Source organism: Camponotus floridanus, unplaced genomic scaffold (genome assembly GCF_003227725.1).
Source record: "Camponotus floridanus strain SB8 unplaced genomic scaffold, Cflo_v7.5 scaffold108, whole genome shotgun sequence".
In the NCBI taxonomy this organism is placed as follows: domain Eukaryota; kingdom Metazoa; phylum Arthropoda; class Insecta; order Hymenoptera; family Formicidae; genus Camponotus; species Camponotus floridanus.
In genome coordinates this window covers 360066-381994 of record NW_020229224.1, presented here as the reverse complement: position 1 = coordinate 381994, position 21929 = coordinate 360066, and the positions used below count along the sequence as shown (strand labels likewise).

Here is a 21929-nt window from a genome sequence, read left to right as displayed (position 1 = left end):
CTATATTCACTGTAATATTATTACATCTGTACACAAAATTGAAGAATAGCAATTATAGAATAAAGAAATTATATGCTATATTTTAGTTCTATATGCATGCAAAAATTTAGGTTATCTTATATAAAATAATCGAATTCAATAATAAAACAATTTCTGTAGTATTAAAAATCTGTTTGTTTTTTCATGTATGACATTTTATTCAATTGTTATATTAGAAATTAGAAAAAAGAATGACAACTCATAAATATAAAAAATGTTACAAACTTGTAATATTATATTGAATAATTAAAAATATCCTATATGTCTATTTGACAACCCAATATCACAAGTACATTGGAACATTTCAGAGATCGGTAATATGACATTCCGCTGGCAGAAGTGCAAAAATTAAGAGAGATGCACTCGAGATCTCTAGCACATCATGTATAAGTGTCAGGTCAAGAGTATAACAATAATCAGCGATTTACAAAAATTGCAATTGGTTGATTTAAAAAAATTGAGCTAATCTTAATATCTATGCTTACATGTTTAGGACATACATACAGATTTCGATTGGGCAATCAATCAGTTTAACCCATTGAATACAAAATGCACCGGCAGAAATAAAAAAATGACGATAATTTATTTCCGATAAACGTAAAGCATTATGGACGTCTAACTTCGGTAGCGATTTTTAATTCTTTGTTAAATTATTTAACTTGATTCATCTTTCTCTCCCTCATTCTCTCTCTCTCTTTCTCTCTCTCATACTTTATTATTCCGGCCGTACTCCAAAATTTGTTTGTGATAAAATAGAAGATATCTGAAAAGCAAAAACTTTAATTAATAATGATTAAGATTTTCTTTTTCATATTCAATAAAAAGAATACAGAAAAAATTTAATGAATTTAGATTATTGATTTTTATTTTCTTTATAATGTCTATTATTTTACCCTTCACTAGTCAAAACATCCTTCAGCCTAGCTTTTGTAATTAAATGATCATCACACTTGAACCATTGATCTCTCTGTTGTCTGATGAAAGCAGTATAATGTCCAGTCTCTAAAGAACCCTTGTGATTTATCACGGCAAACAGAGAGTACCTGTTGTTAGCAATTAGATATTTTTAATTTAATGTACCCTTTTTCAAAACGATACTTGACTAAACGAGTGGGAACAAAGAAAAATTATAAATTACTTCATGTGGCATTATTATTACCTATTGTCACTGAAAGTCAGATTTTCTCCGTTCTTGAATAAACCATCTATCATAGCGCTATTGTTATTACCATTACGCTTGTGTGACATAAATGGTGTCATGTCTAATTGTTCCGGGAAAGAGATGAATGTGGAGATTTTCTCCTTTTTACATATCTTATCCTGGATACTAGAGTGTTCGAATCGTTTTAGATGAAAACTGGCCACAATTGGCAGTTGCTTCATTGTTAGCTGCTTTGTGCTTTCTTGATAAGTTTCACAATTGCTACATTTGATCTTTACGGTAGAACCCAGATGCTCAGCTCTAGTAAATCTCTCCAAACAATCCAATAGGGAAGTAGGAAGCCCAGATTTATCGGAACCAGAGCTATCAGCAGCAGGACCCAAATCCAAAGATATATCCCAAAATGGATCTATTGTCGTAGACACTCCACTAAAACAAAGAATGAAGTGCTTTGAAACAAATTTATGTAATATATATAATATTATACATATAATATTATCCCTACCAACTAGAGATATACCTTCTCTAAAGATGAAAAATTAACATACTTGCAAACCTGACATACAACATCGCTTTGAAGGCCTCCAGTAAATATCTGATCAATGATACAATTGCAATGATGAGGGTTGTCCTTGACTAATATCGGAGCGGCTTCGCAATGTCTATGAAGAACATCTAGCGTGGCAATAAAGAATTCATGGGCATCTTGTTGTTCATAGCCCGCCAGATGTTTGACATGTGTCCAAATCAGATGAAGAAGTTTGTGAAGTGTCAATGGTGCCTTGTTGCCTGAATAAAATTCCTGGAATAAATGGGATACTTCACAGACCAGACAGCGGCTTGGTTGTGGGCAGTGATGACGGTCAGCAAGGAAGTAATCTCTTAACAAGGGAGTGTGAATCAGCACTTGTACGATGCAGTTCATAAAACAAGTTTGTCCAAGATTGATCAATCCCCTTAAACCTATAGCCAAAACAAAATAGATTTTTATGTTATTAATTAAATTTATTAGATTAACATTTATTAGATTAATAATTTTATATTATTATTTATAATATATATATATATATATATATATATATATATATATATATATACATATATACAGGGTCTACCAAAAGTGTGGAAACCCCTAAATATCTCGGAAAATATACGTTTTACAGAAAAGTGTTTCCAACAAAAGTTGTAGGGTTTAAGAAGATCTATATACTGATTCTATCAGTTTGACCTTGGATGGCGTCGTCAAGGTCAGGTCAAGGTCACATTGACTTTTTTAAATGACACCCCCTACATTTGATTGCATATTCTTATAGCTTAATTCAAGAGCTTTCCAAAACACTATAATAATGTTCATTTTTATTAAGTACTTTGCGAGTTATGAGGGTTGAAATAATTTCTTAATTTTACATAAACCATAAAATATCTAGTAAACCATTCATTTTTCGATTATCTTACCTTCATACTTTTATGTACAAATTAATGAGAGGAATCAATTGGTGTAAAGAAAACACATAGTTGTTTCTAAGAAAAAATATGTAATTTGCAATTAACAATTCCATATTTTTTCTTAAAAACAACTGTATGTTTTCTTTACACCAATTGATTCCTTTCATTATTTTGTACATAAAAGTATGAAGGTAAGATAATCGAAAAATGAATGGTTTACTAGATATTTTATGGTTTATGTAAAATTAAGAAATTATTTCAACCCTCATAACTCGCAAAGTACTTAATAAAAATGAACATTATTATAGTGTTTTGGAAAGCTCTTGAATTAAGCTATAAGAATATGCAATCAAATGTAGGGGGTGTTATTTAAAAAAGTCAATGTGACCTTGACCTGACCTTGACGACGCCATCCAAGGTCAAACTGATAGAATCAGTATATAGATCTTCTTAAACCCTACAACTTTTGTTGGAAACACTTTTCTGTAAAACGTATATTTTCCGAGATATTTAGGGGTTTCCACACTTTTGGTAGACCCTGTATATATATATATAAAGTGAGTTTTTTTAGATCACTATTACCAAATTATTCATCTTTAAAAATAATTTTGTGATTAAATAAAACAAACTTGTATAGATATTTTGCATTACTTCTGATATACAATAAAATATTTCGTAAAAATACATTTATAAAAAATATTTCAGAAAAAAGTTATAAAAGGTTTAAGAATGCTTTGTATGTACAATCCCAGCAGAAAGTAACTGAAAATCAATATTGACGAATATATCCATTTTTAGTGTATTTTGAGTATGAGAAATTGCGTGGAATATTACAATTTAATCTTAGTTACAGTGCAGAGATGTATTTTTTAATATTTATTGTGTTTTTGCTGAAATATTTCGAATTTTGTTAATCGAAATGATTAACTTTTAGCAGAGAATTTCGCCTTGTGTCAGGCTAATTTCATTGAATTATATTTAATATCTTTTTAACCAGTTAGTACTTGTATAATATTATTTGATCAAATATTTCCTCTGTATCTAAATTATATTTTTGCAAATTTTAAACAAATTCTGAATATTATTTCCATGTGGTTTTTGTCATTTGAATCGACGTAATTATATGTTTATAAGAACACTTGTTAATTTGGTGCAAATTAAAATCCTTATAACTTGTGAATGCTTTAGTGACTCGATTTAAAAATTGTACTGAAGATTCTAAACATATGTAAGGACATTATGTACAATTGTCATGAAATTCTTAATATTGTGAAAATAGGTACAAAACATCCATAAAAAGATACATATAATGGCAGTATATATTTGATGATGGCATTAGAAAACAAGATAAGGTCAAGATTAATATAATTTTTTTAAATTAAAACCTATATATTTTATTACATATTATTGTAGCTGACGGGATGACGTTTCAAAATAGCATATTAAAGTTCAATTCTGTTTAGTACTTTTCAAGTTATAGATTTACAATTTTCAAATACCGTCATCATTAGCGTTATCCGAGAGAATGTATCACGTAGAGAATGTACAATTAGATTTATACCTTTTGTATGTGTGTGAGTGTGTCTTAGGCATCATATAATATACCAGTCGATCTTATCCCAGCAGAAACGACATGAAATGTTATGAATAATTTTGATCTATGGTTAGACCATTGTCAAGCAGCAGACAGAGGTCAATTTGAACACTTAGGCCCGGTTGCACCAACGTTATTTTAGCTTTAAACGAGATTTAAATATATGTCTATCTTTATCTTTTTTTCTAAATAAATAAATACATGCATATATTTAAGTTTCGCTTAAAGCTAAAATAATGTTGGTGCAACCAGGCCTTACTCAACTAAACCATACATATACACACAATCGTGTTCGCGCGTGTACGCACACACACATACATAGGCCGGTATTCATAGTCCGATCTTATATTTGAGATCGTCTTAAGTTCGAGCTTGAGATGCTACGCAGCTATTTGATTGGTTGAATGAGGTCTTAAATCAACCTCGGACCAGACTTAAGATGATCTTAAATATAAGATCAGACTATGAATACCGGTCATACACACACACACACACACACACAAAAGAGGAGTAAATCCGTTCGAGCAACCTTCACGTGGTACATCTCGGATAGCGCTAATACGCTAATACCGACTTGAATTCTGTCAACCGATAACTTAAAAAGTACTAAACGGAATTGAGCTTTATCGTACTATTTTGAAAATATTTTGCTATAATAATATATAATAAAAAATATAGTTTTTTACTTAAAAAAATTAAGATGATCATGACATGATCTTGGCAACATTATCTATGGTCAAATCCATTCTGCCATGAATGCGTCATTATCATGCGTCATTTTCTGAAACATTTTGTGTAAAATGCATTGTTTATGAAATATTCGACTATTTTCAGACTTTGGCATATTTAGAAATTAATAATTATAGATTCAATGCTAAAAGAGTTCTTCTGTTATATACCTATAGTGGTATTTTCCACGACACGTCTTCGACGCGGGTGTTTCCTGAGCAATTCTGCCTCTATCTGTGTGGGTTCCCACGCCCGGTAGAATTCCCCGAAGCTCAAGGATTTTGCCGACTCGCTCCATTGCGCCTTTGCTACTGCTAACAACTCTCTGTCATATACATAGTCGCCGCATTGGAAGCACAAGATATTTCCATAACACAGATCAACAGCTATAATGATATCATAATTAATTGTTGAAACATAGCAGAACCGAAAGTTACATTGTATAATTTTATTTATTTATTATCTCTATTTTTAATAATGTTTAGATACATAGAATAACTTAAATTAAAAAAATATTCCCTTACCTAAAAAATGTTTCTTTGTTTTTGCATGTTCTTGTATGTGACCTTTGATGTAGCAGCCAAAGAATATGCAATGGAGACAAGAATGTAGACGATCTTTATGTGTTTTACATATATGACATAAACAGCTCACAGCCTGCAAAATAAAGTTTTCAATATTATTGATTTTTTGTTTTATTTTATATATATATATATATATAGAAAATAAAACAAAAAAATCAATAATATTATTAGTAAATTTGCAAAAAGTAGTGATAAAAGGATAAAAGTAACTTAAATAAGTTAATTTCGTTACTCGTTATCGAAAAATGTAATGAAGTTATTTTTTTCGTTACAAACGAAATTTGTAATGTCGTTAGATTAACCGAAAAAAGTAACTGTAACAGTAACTACATTATAAGTAACACGTTACTTCCCAACCCTGATATATATATATATATATATATATATATATATATATATATATGCTATTATTCTATTAGCATAAAAAAATTAATAATTATAAATTCGTAATCAATACTATAAAATTCATCAACATAATAAACATTTTTAAACATCTTATCTCTGTAACTTGTAAAACAAGCAATACTTATAATAATATTAATATTCATATATTGTTCTACCATTAGAAGGAATCTCACAAAAGTAAATATTAAGTGTATAAAAAATATCTGAACTTATATATAACAAAAAAATTTGCAGACTTCATATATTTGGCATTATAAATGCTTTAAATCGTTTGAATGTCCAATTAAAATAAAAAAGAAAAATTTTTTGTTCCGATTGATCAAATAATTTAAATCATCCCTAACATCAAATGTGTATGTGTATCAAATAAATCAAATATTTAAACAAAGCAAGAGGAAAATGTGCAAGATGGAAGAAACAAGGAATATCTATAAACATTTAATAATAAATAAAAAAATTCAAGGTTGATAAAAAAATCTATTAAGTAAAAAAAGATATGATAAATTCTGGTTTTGTCATCACGGATCTTCCTAACTAAATAAACTAGTAAACAACTATAAAAACAGCAAATGTAATATTAAATCATATGTAATAAATATATTTTAAAATATATTTCTATAAGTTTTTAATTCAAATATGTGAAATTTTTAAAACAAGCTTCTTTAAAACATAAACTAGAGGAATAAATGTTACTAAATTTTATATTAATTTCTAATTTAATAAGAAAAATGTATAATAGTAAGAGAATTACAAGTTTTTATCAATATAGGTCCAGTCCAAAGATATATTTTTCAACATCTAATAAAAAACTAATTTATTTGCTACATCAATTCCTAATCCATTGTGAATTTTATTTTGGAGATAAAACTCAAGTTAAGAAACATTCAATTGACAAATATCAATAAAAAAGTTTTCTTAATATTTGTTTTATTCTTAATATATTCTTAATATTTTTAATATAGAAAAGACTAATTCTTTTAAAAAAATATCGATTTTTATTATTAGTATGGATGTTATCCAAAAAAATATGGAATTTTGCCAACTCTGGAAAAAGAATGAAGAATAAAATGCTTGATAAAGAATCTTTCATCCCATTTAATCGTACGCGAGAGAAACAAAAAGGGAGATACATACCTTTCTGACACGTGCCTCGGTTGACGTACTAGTGACAAAGTACGAGTGTATCACTTTATATGGCTGGATACCTTTGGCCGCTTTAAAATTATTCAAATGTATGCAACCATGGTCGCTCATCTCAGGCTGAGCAACGTCAACACGATCTTTTCCGCACGTCCTCCTCCTCCTTCTCCTTCTCCTCTTCCTCCGCCACTCCTTTCTTCGTCCCGACTCCGGATGTTCGACACGCCGATCCTCGACTGAGTTTCGCGATGCCACGAATGAAACGATGAGATTAAGAATAATTTTCCGGTAATAATGATAACGTAGGGGATGTAGCTCACTGCTGGCCTTGACAGGAGCGCGCGTATTGTTGACATGGAAAAGAGAATGGACCTAGGGAAAATGAAAAGAGAGGCTTCGAACTTGCCACTTCCGTTCGAAAACTTGAGCAGTCTAACTACTCATATCACTCGCAAAGAAAGAGAGAGAGAGAAACGCGACGAGTAATGATGAGGATAGAGAATGGAAAAGGAAAGAGGAAAGAGAGATGGTTGTAATAACACATACAAATAAAAGATTCTTACTTTCGCTTTAATTCTTGTCCTTCTAACTCGTGTCCTTTTAATCAGTTTCCTGACTTCGTTTTGGTCCGATCGCGGACACCAGCCGGTCGCTGCCGACGCCGGCGAAATGAAGCGTCATCTGATGCTGGTAGATGCTGATGACGTCACAAGTCACAGGGCTTTTGAACGCGTGGGACCTCTTCTTGTTGCGTTCGGAAATTTTACCCATGGGATAAAGTCAAGCCTGGAGCACATAAAAAAATTTAGACAGTGTCCAATCTTATATTTGAGATCGTCTTAAGTTCGAGCTTGAAATGCTACGCAGCTATTTGATTGGTTGATTGAGGTCTCAAGTCAATCTCGGACCAGACTTAAGCCCGGGTCCACAATAGGTAATTTAAGCCCTAAGCCTTAAGAAATTGACCAATCACAGTCAAGTATGAAGAGAATATCTGACTGTGATTGGTCAATTTCTTAAGGCTTAGGGCTTAAATTACCTATTGTAGACCCGGGCTAAGACGATCTTAAATATAAGATCGGACTATGAATACCGGCCAGTAAACTTAAGACTTAGGCCGGTATTCATAGTCCGATCTTAAGGCTATAGCACACACTTTCCATAAGACATGACAGTAAGGTTTCGACCAATCGCGTTGCTCAATTTGGCCGTCCGTAACCAAATTGAGCAACGTGATTGGTCGAAACCTTATTGTTATGTCTTTTGAAAAGTGTGTGCTATAGCCTTTATATTTGAGATCGTCTTAAGTTCGAGCTTGAAATGCTATGCAGCTATTTGATTGGTTGAATGAGGTCTTAAGTCAACCTCCAAGCAGACTTAAGACGATCTTAAATATAAGATCGGACTATGAATACCGGCCTTAAACGAAGTTAACTTAAGGCTATAGCACACACTTTCCATAAGACATAACAGTAAGGTTTCGACCAATCGCGTTGCTCAATTTGGTTAAGGACGGCCAAATTGAGCAACGCGATTGGTCGAAACCTTACTGTTATGTCTTATGGAAAGTGTGTGCTACAGCCTTTAGGTTTACTGTTTAAGTTTTTTTATATGCTCCAGATTTTACCTCCTCCACTACGGTTGCATGTAGTGTCCCTAGAATACAGAGTCTGGACAGTTCATAGGCCGGTATTCATAGTCCGATCTTATATTTAAGATCGTCTTAAGTCTGCTTGGAAGTTGACTTAAGACCTCATTCAATCAATCAAATAGCTGCGTAGCATTTCAAGCTCGAACTTAAGACGATCTTATATTTAAGATCGTCTTAAGTCTGGTCCGAAGTTGACTTAAGACCTCCTTCAACCAATCAAATAGCTGCGTAGCATTTCAAGCTCGAACTTAAGACGATCTCAAATATAAGATCGGACTATGGCCGGTATTCATAGTCCGATCTTATATTTGAGATCGTCTTAAGTTCGTGCTTGAAATGCTACGCAGCTATTTGATTGGTTGAATGAGGTCTTAAGTCAACCTCGGACCAGACTTAAGACAATCTTAAATATAAGATCGGACTATGAATACCGGCCTCTGTCCTGTATTTCTTACATCCATGGTTGAAACTGTCTGAACTTTATTTTATTGACGCCGAATCTAGAGAAAGTCTAGTGATTTTAATTTGTCGCTGGTTTCTAGCGTCAATGAAATTGCACCTTAAAGGTACGTAAAGACGTAAAGACGTGCGCACGTAAAGGCATATCTTTACGTTACGATTTTTTCTGTGCGTTGACTGAAGTTTAAGTTTACGTACGGAGTTAAATTTACGATCTATACTTAACGTAACGTAATGCGATACGGAACACCTTGTGCGGAGGCCCTTATGGATAGTGCTATATACGGCGACGGCGCCGCCATTTGCGTTCGCTTATTAAAGACACGGCACATGTGACCGTATCCCATTCACCGTTTTTAATTATCCACTCACCCGATATATAAATATACATATATCCTATGATTTTCCATCACAAGCTTGCGGTCTGGTAACGTTTGTCGCTACCTTCGACTGCCGTGAATAAATATAGGTATAGGTGAGTGGCGGATGTCGCAGTGATAGGTTCCATGCGTATACTTGTGAATGCGTGAGTGCGTGAGTGCGTGCACACCTTGTATACGTATGTACGTCACGCGGTTACTTCTCCCTCTCTCTCTCTCTTACCTCTTTCTCTTTTTCTCACCTTTCTCCTCTATTTTTCTCCTAACCTAATCTAACTTAACCTAACCTTTTTCGCGGCTCAACGAACGCTCGGCAGAAATTGGGGCGCGATAGATTATCTATATCAAAGAGAAAATGGAATTCTGCATCGATTACTTGAAGTAATCTACCGAGTGATTGAAGATCAGCTGGTTTCTATTTTCAGGTCTCTCTCTCTCTCTCTCTCTCTCTCTCTCTCTCTCTCTCTCTCTCTCTCCCCCCTCTCTCCCTCCCTTCCCGTTTGCATTGTTCAACTGTGCAGTCATGGCCTCGTCTAACCGCGGTATCCAAATCGGCTCCGGCTGGTTCCAGACCAAGATTAATCTCAGACCGCAACATCGGGGCGTTCACCTTGTCACCGAAGAGATCCTCAGGCAAGTCCCTGAGCTTTGTCAGTTTTCCATTGGTCTCTGCCATATTCAAAGTGAGTACTAATCTATTACTGATAATCCATTTGAATAATATACTAGTTATGTTGTTTTTATAGATAACTTGAAGTTAAGTTAATTTATTTAATATCAATATAATTACCGCAACATTGCGTATATTTTGTTTAAATAGAGCTAAATTTAATTCTTTCCTACAGTTCTTCACACTTCAGCTAGTTTAGCGTTAAACGAAAGCTGGGATCCAGATGTAAGAGACGATATGGAAATGATGCTTAATAAAATAGTTCCTGAAGGCTTGGAGTATAGACATAGCTGTGAAGGGCCTGATGATATGGTAAATTCAATTTTTTTCAGATACTTTTTAAAATAATATTCTTTTATATATCTTATCATTTTCTTTATATTATAATGAATAAATACTTTATATTATACTTATTTTCAATATATATATATATATATATATATATATATATATATATATATATATTAGTACATTTTAACAAATTGACTAAATAAAAATTATATAATATATTAACACATTGCATGATGAAGATATGAATTGATGACTTTGGTTTTTCAAGTATTAGAGATGTCTGTTGACATCTTTTGAACATTCTCATATAATATTGCTATCAGATGAACATTTATATATGATGTGCATACAAAAGTTTAAAAATAGTAACATTTAAAATTATTAATATTTTTCTTTTTAGAAAAGGATTTTGTTGATATCACAAATGAACATTTTATTTCAAGTATTTTCTCATATATACACAACATATAGAAATGATGATAAGATAATTTCTCAATTAATGGATTATATAATGAACTTTTTATCTAAAAATGCAATATTATAATTATATGCTAATATTTTATCAGATGTTTCAAGTGATAATGAGTGGCAAGATATAAGTAACAATAATAATAGTAATAATGCCAGTAGTAATTTTTTGCTTTAATGTCATAGAAAAAGAATTGTACTTTGTGTGCTTTTGATGAGTAACATAGAATAGGAACCTTAGATAAAGAAGTTGAGATTGATCCTTATTGTAATTGTTTTTAATTAATACATGCACAATTTGATGTGCATGTATTCTGAAGTGCGCAAGAACTGCCTTTTTTAGTTCAGTTCATACAATCTGCAATGTATTAATAAAGCTCTAGATTTATTCTCCAAGAAAAGAAAAAAATTATGTCTTAGTAAATACTGTTATATTAATATTATATAAGAGCAATAAAATTAAATGTTTAAATTGAATTACAGGTAATATACACAAATATCACTGATAAATTATTGATTAATTATAATTGTAATATAACATGTTATATCATTGATATATGTAATTATATTGCATATAGAATTGGTTCGTATAAAATATTCGTACACACATATAGAGTTGATAACTAAATATATAAAATAAATTATATATATTTAATTTATAAAATTCGAGATTTATATAGAAATTTCGATTTTTTGTTTCAAGTAGACAATTTTCTATTTATTCGTCCAGTTTCAAATAATTTGTTTAATATTACGAATTTGGAATCATTGTTGGAATTGTATTAAAAATTAAACAAAAAAAAGATATATTTATATTATTTATGTTTATCTGTATTTTGTAGGCAGTTTGATAAATTAGTGACTTTTATCAAGGATAGCACTCAAATCGCAGTTTAATTTTATTTTTGATATTTGCCATCTTTTTAAAGTATACACACAAAGTTTCAAGTAGATCTGTCAAATAGAAATTTTTTGACAGCGTTATAAGTGGTTAAGTTTGTGTTCTTTTGCTAAAATGTAAAAAATGGAAAAAAGTCAGTGAACCACTTTAGAACTATTCCATGCAACGGAGCAGAAATATATTTTTTTATAATATTTTTTTAATTTCTCTTCAGTTTCCTTAATGGTTTTTCCACTCAAAAAGTAATGTTTTATTATTAGCACACGGAATTCACTTTTTTCCATTTTAGCAAAAGAACACAAACTTAACCACTTATAACGCTGTCAAAAAATTTCTATTTGACAGATCTACTTGAAACTTTGTGTGTATACTTTAAAAAGATGGCAAATATCAGAAATAAAATTAAACTGTGATTTGAGTGCTATCTCTGATAAAAGTCACTGACTTATCAAACTGCCCACGCATATTTATGTTATTTATGTTTACCTGTATTTTGTAGGCTTTATATCCATTTTATGATAAAAAATTGATACAAATTAATTCTGATTTCATTGCATAGCAACAAGCAAAAAAATACATATATAAGAATATTATATTATATATATAAGAATATTATATTATTATATTGCAATAATATTCTACTATTATAATATTGTAAAAACTATATATTGTATGTGTATATACATACACACATACACACACACACACACCCACACACACACACACACACACACATACATATATATATATATATATATATATATATATATATATATATATATATATATATATACAGGGTGTCCCATTTTAACTTGGACAGTAAAATATCTCAAAAACTAAGCCCAGCAAATAAAAATGTTTCAAACAAAAGTTGTATGGTTTCGAAGGGGACATAAGATGGTATCATTGGTTTGACCTTGAAGAGTTATTTGAAGATCACATGAAGGTCACCTTCAATTTCTTAAATGGAATCTACATTTTCTCATTACATATTCTTGTAGCTTATCTCGAGAGCTTTCTAAAACACTATAATAAAATATTTTTTTATTGAGTACTTTTCGAGTTATGCTTGAAATCATTTCTTAATTTTATATAAACCATAATATATCTAGTAAAATATTCATTTTTCGATTATCTTGCCTTAATACTTTTATGTACAAAATAATGAGAGGAATCAATTGGTGTAAAAAAAAACACATAGTTATTTTTAAGAAAAAATATGTAATTTGCAATTAACAATTAAGTATTAAGGCAAGATAATTGAAAATTATTAAGGCAAGATAATCGAAAAATGAATATTTTACTAGATATATTACGGTTTATGTAAAATTAAGAAATGATTTCAAGCCTCATAACTCAAAAAGTACTCAATGAAAAGATATTTTATTATAGTGTTTTGGAAAGCTCTCGAGATAAGCTACAAGAATATGTAATGAGAAAATGTAGGTTCCATTTAAGAAATTGAAAGTGACCTTCATGTGACCTTCAAATAATTCTTCAAGATCAAACCAATGGTACCATCTTATGTCCCCCTCGAAATTATACAACTTTTGTCTGAAACATTTTTGTTTGCTGGGTTTAGTTTTTGAGATGTTTTACTGTTCAAGACACCCTTAAAATGGGACACCCTGTATGTATATATATATATATATATATATATATATATATATATATATATATAATTACAATATTATATATACATATATTTTTATATTATTAGGTAATTTGCATCATATTATTTGTTACTTGGACATTATATTATTGCAACAAATCTTTTCTTTTAATTGTAATGAGCGTGTCTCTCATAAATATTTAAAAAGACTTCCTTAAAAAATTTCTCTGATTCTCTCTCTCAAATGAGCAAAACAATTTGGAACATCAGTAAAACAATAACAATTATTTCTAATGTTTTATAGCCGGCACATGTAAAGGCTTGTTTTTTGGGCTCATCACTGAGCATCCCAATCACCGATGGCAAACTGGCGCTAGGCACATGGCAAGGCATTTGGTTAGGCGAACATCGCGATCATGCTGGCAGTCGCAAACTTGTGGTAACGCTAACTGGTGTTCTAAGGGATTCGGCGCGTAGTCCTCTCAGCCCGGTCAGTCCTATTGCTTCTACCAGCAGCTAGGACCACTCGCATCCCCAAAGGCGTAGCAAGCGTCAGCTGCGCGTGTCCACCTCGAGTGAATCAAGCTAGCAGCCGCTACAAGCGCTAGTCGACTTATAAAAGTACAATCCATTGAGGAAGAGAATGAGTCGGATACCTCGCAAATTTATCTATCCGCGTCGATCGTGGACAAAAATCGATATCGCACACTGTTCATGTCTTCTGTGTGCGTGTGTATGTGTTTTAAAGTTTTGATTTAATGTTTCTGACATGATTATTCTGCAAGAATATCCGTTTTTTTGTTGAAATAAAATAAGTCTTTGGGACTGTTGCAAGAGTTCCCCAGACAAGAAAAATTGGTAATGATATCTTTGAAATTGTGTCGATGTAATTTACATGGAAATCAAGGTTTTAAGGAAAGTTTCAGCTTAAAAAGTTGCATTATAGTTATTAATTAGATAAAAAAAAGATCAAATCTTTTTGATATTCAGACATACAAAAACTAAGATCATTGAGAGTTTTTGGTTCCAAAAATATTTGAATAAAAAGACTTAGAAATTTTTTTTTAATCGTGTAATTTTTTAATGGAAATTTTCGTTTTGTGAGTATTTAAAATACTTCTCTTTTCATGGTTTTTTAAATTCGTATTTTTACGAGATATGCGACATTAAATAATAATGATAATAATACAATAATAATAATAATAATAATAATAATAATAATAATAATAAAAGACGCAAAGGAATATAAAGGGATTAGAAAAAGAAATGAAAAAACTGCCACTGCGTATGCACTCATTGTACGCGTCTTTTATAAACAAAACGAATTAAATGCGAGTATCCAGTGCTCTTCCGCCTCGTTATTAAGAAAAGACAGCAGATGAGGGGAAAGATACGCTCTAAGGAAAGCAATTAGAAAAAGAGAGAGAGAGAGAAAGAGAGAGAGAGAGAGAAGAATGAATCTATGCATTCCGATAACGCGTCCAATACTCCGAATTTATGTAGTTTTATTTAGAAGACCCTTTTGTATAAATGAAGTTAACGAATACAAGCAACCACGCAAAAACTTGCATCCTTTTTTACACTCTGCTACCTTTAAGCTGTCCCAAAATGAGAAACAGAAAGATGGATAAAAAAAAAGGGTAACAAGAGTGAGAGACTGTAAGGTATGAAACTTTATGACTTTGTTGCGAACCTTCTGACTCGTCATTTTAAAAATGAGCTGAACCGTTCGCGAATAATGTTTCTATTAGGAATGTGTATATGTATATAGGGAAAATGATAGGGAGCGATGATTCTTTGCTGTACGCGTTTCTGCTAGAATTATAAGGTATGTTATATTATGGGCACATAGCGCGATTACATTTCTTATGTAAGTTATCACATACAGGATGTTTCAGAATTCGCAGATATGGACTCCACAGTGTAATTGTTCGTATCAAAACAACTTTTTCCTTTTGCCAGAGGAAAAAATTGTTGGTTTTGATACGAACAATCATGCTATGGAGTCCATATCCGCAAATTCTGAAACACCCTGTATGTCATAAAATTTGAGCACAAAAACATTGCAGTTTTGTGAGAGACTAAATAATAAAAATGCATGCAATTTTTTATTCTGTGCAAGTTTTTTGAATATAACAAAAAATTTTTAACAGTCAATCACGAGCTATGGTTAAGAAATTTTCTATTCTTGAATCATGCATACAATGATATTAATAATATATACATTATTCGATCACTATGCTTGATAAAATATTATATACTAACACTCCCTCTATTATGTGCATGATAAAGAAATTTTAAATCACAGCTTATGATTTAATTAAATCTTAAATCTGTATATTTAAAAAGCTATTGAAAGCTTGGAATTAAAAAATGGCATGTATTTTTGTTATTGAATTTATCGCGAACTTTTCTGTTGTAGTATTTATGCTTAAATTTTGTAATATCCTGTGTAATTGAAGCGATGTTATTACATATTTAAACAGTTAATTGCATCAACGTTAATTTCTCATGTTTTATTATAACTATATTGCTCTGTTAAGTCAAAGAATTCCATGTTATCTCATTATTTTCCAATATTAAAATTTTTATAAATTATGTAAAATTTAATTGTTTTATGTTCTTTCAAGATATCATTTAATTTACAAGCATTAAAGACATTATTTAATGCAATATATTTTCACTGGAAAATTTCAAGAATTCTTAATTGAATTAATTTCAAATAAAATTAAAATTCTTTTAATATCAAAATATTTAATTACAAAGAAATTGAATGATTTGTCACTATTACTTGGAGCTTTAAAATTCTGTTGAAAATTTTATCATAATTTATTTTTTAAAATATTGAAAATAATCTTAAGATTGCTAATCTCTTTTCGTTACTCATACTACACTATGACATTGCGAAAGCCAAGAAGTGTGTAAATTTTATTATTACTTGAAATAAATTAGTTTTTAGTATATTTAGTAGCATATATCTGTCATATATATATATATATATATATATATATATATATATATATATATAAAAGAATTCAATTAAGAATTCTTGAAATTTTCCAATGAGAATATATATATATATACATATATATATTACAGAGTGTCCTAGACCACCCGTACACCCCTTTTCTTTCAAAAACTAAGCATTTTAGAGAAAAACGTTTTGGACAAAAATTGTATAGTTTTGAGGGGAACATAAAAAGGTGTCATTGGTTTGACCTTGGATGGCATTGTTAAGGTCAAGTCAAGGACACCTTTAATTTCTTAATTGGAGCCATCTATTTTTTATTGCAGATTCTTAAAAAAACACATAATTGTTCCGAAGAAAAAATATGTAATTTGCAATTAACAATTACATATTTTTTCTTAAAAACAACTGTGTGTTTTCTTTACCTACACCAATTGATTCCTCTCATTATTTTGTATATAAAAGTATTAAGGTAAGATAATAAAAAAATGAATATTTTACTAGATTTTATGGTTTATGTAAAATTGAAAAATTATTTTAAGCTTCATAACTCGAAAAGTACTCAATGAAAAAATACTTTATTATAGTGTTTTGGAAAGCTCTCGACATAAGTTATAAGAATCTGCAATAAAAAATAGGTGGTTCCATTTAAGAAATTAAAGGTGTCCTTGATTTGACCTTAACGATGCCATCCAAAGTCAAACCAATAACACCTTCTTATGTTCCCCTCAAAACCATACAATTTTTATCGAAAACGTTTTTCTCTAAAATGCTTTTTGAAAGAAAAGGAGTGTACAGGTGGTCTAAGACACCCTGTATATATGACAGACATATGCTACCAAATATACTAAAAACTAATTTATCTCTCTCTCTCTCTCTCTCTCTCTCTCTCTCTCTCTCTCTCTCTATATATATATATATATATATATATATATATATATATATATATAGAGAGAGAGAGAGAGAGAGAGAGAGAGAGTGGGGGAATGAGAGAAACAGTTAAACTCTCCTCTTTTTCAATTCATAGATTAATAAATAGCTTTAAATCTTATTCTGTTGTCATAATATTTTTTTTAATAGAGATATATATAAAGGATATAAAGAGAGTAAATATAAATTATGTTTATTTATTATATAATCTTATAAGAAATAGAAAATAAATTTTTTACATATTTTAGTAATTTCTATTATCGAAGTGGAGTGAAAAACATTATTTAGAAAAAAACTAATTTATTTCAAATGCAAGAAAAAAAACATTTTATTCTTATCAAATGCTATAATTTAATTTTATCATATCCAGAAAACAATTTCGCAACAAATTGTCGCCAAATTGGAATCAAATGCACTCAAAACTTGATACCAAATACTACAGCATCTGTGTCCGCAATAAGCTCATGTTTTGTTGGCAAATCTTGCTGATAAAACTTGGTAGCAAAATCCGAACAAAGCTTACTAATATGCTTTACATCAAATTGTCTGCAAAAACTGACCAAAATCTACGCCGGAAAGTTTGACGACAAATTGTTAGTAAATTGTGAGCAAACCTTCCAAAGCCATTTAAATTTGACGTTTACGGATATTTAATTTTCAGTTATTATTTTTTCTTTTTAAATAACTGAGATTATTTATATATAGAAAAAATTTTATTTTATAAATATAAAATTGTAATGTATATTATATACAAGTAATATATTAAAATTTTTTGTTTGTGATAGATGAATATTTTACTTATATATAAAATTATATAAATATATAAAATTTAGACAATCGTGTCTTTTACATTAGACTTCTATAAAACATTTATTTAAAGATCTGTTAACCGCTACTACATTTAAAAAATGTCTATTAATTTTTTTATTAAATGTTTCTTATTAAGATGTTCTTATAATCTGCAATTGTTTTATTTATATTCAGCCACAGGTATTCATATTATATTCAATATTTCAATAACGCAATAAATTGATTAATTCCCATCTGTTTAATTTCATATATCTGTTAATCTGTTTAATATTCTATAAATCCCAACAAGAGATAGAGATTTAACAAATTATTTTAAGTTAAATCAATTTATCAAAAATTAAACTGACTAAAAAGAAGAAATATACTTTGAATCTTATGTTAGTCTCAGTCCTTTATATCAATTTCATGAAAAATTGAATATAAGTTATAATTAATCTTGATCACCGGCAAATCGAATTTGAGTTGCTTCAAAATATCAAGTTTGCTCACAATTTGTTGACAATTTGTTGTCAAATTTCTCTACGCAGATCTTGATCGATTTTTGCCGGTAATTTGACGTCAAGCATATTTGCAAGGTATGTTCGGGTTTTGTCACTAATTTGCTGTCAAGTTATGTCAACAAAGTTTGTTCACAATTTGCCGCTAATTTGCCTTCAGACTACACGTGCGCAGATTTTGCTCGATTTTTATCGACAATTTGATGTCCAGCATGTTAGTAAGCTTTGTTCGTTTTTTGCTGCCAATTTGTTGTCAGGTTTTACAACAAACTTTGTACGATTTTTGCCATCAATTTGCCATCAAAGTCTGTAGTAGCAATTCCTGTCCGCAAATTGTGGCCTTTTTACTAACAAGAATTTGTAGCAACCCTTGACAAAATCTGTTCGAGCAAACTTCTTGGCTGACTCGGATAAATATAGTAAAGAACCAGCAGTTTGAAGATTATATTAAGAATGACTTTTCTTAAATTTTAGAACAACTAAATTTGAGATTATTTATATATTCTATTATTACATATTTATCAGTTTATTATACTTACCGAAAAAATGTTAAAGAATTTTTTCAAATTTTAAAAAAAGTAAATTACCCAGATAGTCAAATGCAATGAGGTTGCTGTCATGTTGTCAATAATTGTTGAAGCAACTAATTTTAACAAGCTAGAGACAAGGTGAAACAGCATTATGTCTGTTACGTTGAACTCACATGAATTCATGTGCTAATAACAACAAATTGCAATGTGTCAGCATATTGCTGACATGTTGTAGACAACGTAATATCAATATTGTAGACCATTTGCTTCGTTAATTGATTGCATGTAGAAGCAGAGATATAGCTGCATTCGTAACGCATTCTATCTCGATGTCAGCAAGTATACTGCAAATATATAATAATACATGCGATGCATTTGTTTGCTGAATATGGCATATCAAGCTTGGCTATCTGGGTATACTACTATTTACTTACTACTATTTACTATATACTATTTACTTATTGAATTATTTAATTTTTTTAGGAACGGAAAAACACTAGAATTTATAACTGTTGTTGCAATTGACTCTTAGTTACTAAAAAACCAATTTTGAAATTCGTAAATATTGTTTTAAGGAATCTAGCACTACAGTGAATTGTAACGTTGATTCATCGCGCAGATCAAAAGCGGTATCAATTTCGGAAAAGTTTTCTTTACACTTTTGACTCTTTGAAAATGTGGAAAATTCTAATCATTTTAGTCCTCAGAATATTGCATCTTTGAATAAATATAAAAAATGTGCATTTTTTTTCTATTCCAAGGATCATCGGCGCAAGAAAGAGCTAAACAAATCTTTGTGATGAACTAACAGAGCTATTTAACATAATGTTATTAATCGATGCTTACTATGAGCTTGTTGCAGCATGTCGTCAAAAAATGGAGAGACAGGCAGGACAAGTGTTGTCGTTTAGTCGTTAATTCTTAACGTGTACGTAGGCATGCAAAAGAAAAAATGCGTTGTCGTCCATTACGTGATTAAACGTGGACTTGCTTTAAAGTATGTTTCTCTATCTACAGTTCACATAGCTTAAAAAGACATTATCGAGGCTCAAAATATAATGTAATATAATGTGATGTAATAATACACTGTCGAGATCATCGTATGTGTTGCCCCTTTGAATGCGCAAAATGAGGAAGATACGAGGAAAACTCATACACTGAAACCTTTCAAGAGTATATCTCTAAAAAGTATATTGCATCCTTTCCTAATTCACTTTCGAAAATATGAGTAAGGGTAATAACTCAATTGTATGCAACAATGCACAGAAATGCGAACGCAATATCCTCTCCCGGTAGGTAGTGTAGAAATGTTCATGCAAATCTCACGAATAACTATCGTGTAAAACACTATACTTTCTAACGATTACTGAACTTAATAGAAATGAGGGTAACTTGTTAAAGTAGCCCAGAACAATCTATTATACAGTCTACTCTTGAAAGATTCCAGTGTTCATACACAAAAGTGATATCTTCGTGATTCTTTCTCTACAATATCTAATGTATCGTCACAAATGCGATTTTAAGTTTAACAGCCTGTAAGTCACTCACCACTTACAGTTCGTAGTTTAAAGTGAGGCGATTAATATTTTAATCTGTATACATACATATTGTAAATAATAACGGTTTGCTGAACTTAAAACGAAGGTGCATTGATCGAGATCTTAGAAAATATATTATATACTTGGTGCGATCTCTGACACACACACTCTCTCTCTCTCTCTCTCTCTCTCTCTCTCTCTCTCTATAAGGTATTCTATAAAACTCCAATTTCTGTCTCTTCAAAGATCGTAATTCTCAGATTCGTAATTTGAATGAATCTTTTGGTTTCTTTGATCTTTCAAATGTTCAAAGTCGATTATTTCGAAAAAAATAATTTTCGGATTTTTTGGAATAATTTAGAGTGTCTACTCCAAAAAAACATGAAAAATCTGAAATTCTCAAAATTTATTTCTCTTATAGCCTTATATATACCTAGAAAAACTTACGAATATAAAATTCTTAAATTTTTTTTCTTTAACTATCGTACTCTCATATTATTAACAGTTGACTAGCCAAGTGAAAAGTACGTTTAAAATATAAATATATCTATCTCTGTTTATATATTCAATGTTTTAATAAAATTATTGAATATGCATACTATATTTTTTTTATTTAATTTTTAGTGATAACATAAATACATTTATAAATCTAGCATTCAAAAGAAGTTCTGTGTTTTTTTCTTTGCACGAAAAATGCAATAAAAAATTTTATTTTAGTTTAGTTTCATAAAATTTTTATATTTTTTTATCTGGAATTTTTGAATAAAAATATCTGGAAGATCAAAGAATTCTTTTAAAAACAGATACTCTAGGAATAATTTTTGAATAAATTTTTTATACTAGTAGAAAGAGAAAGAGAGAGGGAGAGAACGATTATGCTAATATTAATTTTTTTTTATTCTTTCAAATCTTTGTGAGTAATCTTTTGGAAAACATTATTTTAAACTTTTTTTTTATATGGAAAGCTTTTAAAAATTTTATTTTTAAAAAAAAATTTCTTTTAATTTAAAAATTATATTTAATTTTATATTATTTAACATTGAATTTTTAGATTTTTTAGGCTCCTTCTAATGCATTATAAAAAATATAAAAGTTATGATCATCTGTATGTCAACAATGAAATTA

The 21929-nt window shown here is 30.0% G+C and overlaps 2 protein-coding genes across 3 annotated transcripts; one reads left to right on the top strand and one right to left on the bottom strand.

The window, feature by feature from the left end:
- Positions 1-727: 727 nt before the first annotated feature.
- LOC105254768 (ubiquitin carboxyl-terminal hydrolase 22) lies at positions 728-7848 on the bottom strand. Of its 2 annotated transcripts, none has more exons than XM_011263647.3 (8): positions 7663-7848; positions 7094-7335; positions 5495-5627; positions 5141-5356; positions 1750-2164; positions 1199-1630; positions 933-1082; positions 728-802 (listed from the first exon to the last, which is right to left on the bottom strand). In XM_011263647.3, the coding sequence occupies exons 2-8, from the start codon at positions 7211-7213 to the stop codon at positions 745-747; spliced, it is 1524 nt and encodes a 507-aa protein (XP_011261949.1). In that variant the 5' UTR covers positions 7214-7335; positions 7663-7848; the 3' UTR covers positions 728-744. The 2 variants fall into 2 exon arrangements, with proteins under 2 accessions (XP_011261949.1, XP_011261948.1); XM_011263646.3 differs by having other exon boundaries at positions 7094-7471; positions 7663-7847.
- A 1652-nt stretch (positions 7849-9500) lies between these two features.
- Positions 9501-14575, top strand: LOC105254767 (UPF0047 protein YjbQ). The gene is made up of 3 exons (XM_011263645.3): positions 9501-10272; positions 10435-10571; positions 13836-14575. The coding sequence occupies exons 1-3, from the start codon at positions 10113-10115 to the stop codon at positions 14049-14051; spliced, it is 513 nt and encodes a 170-aa protein (XP_011261947.1). The 5' UTR covers positions 9501-10112; the 3' UTR covers positions 14052-14575.
- Positions 14576-21929: the final 7354 nt, after the last annotated feature.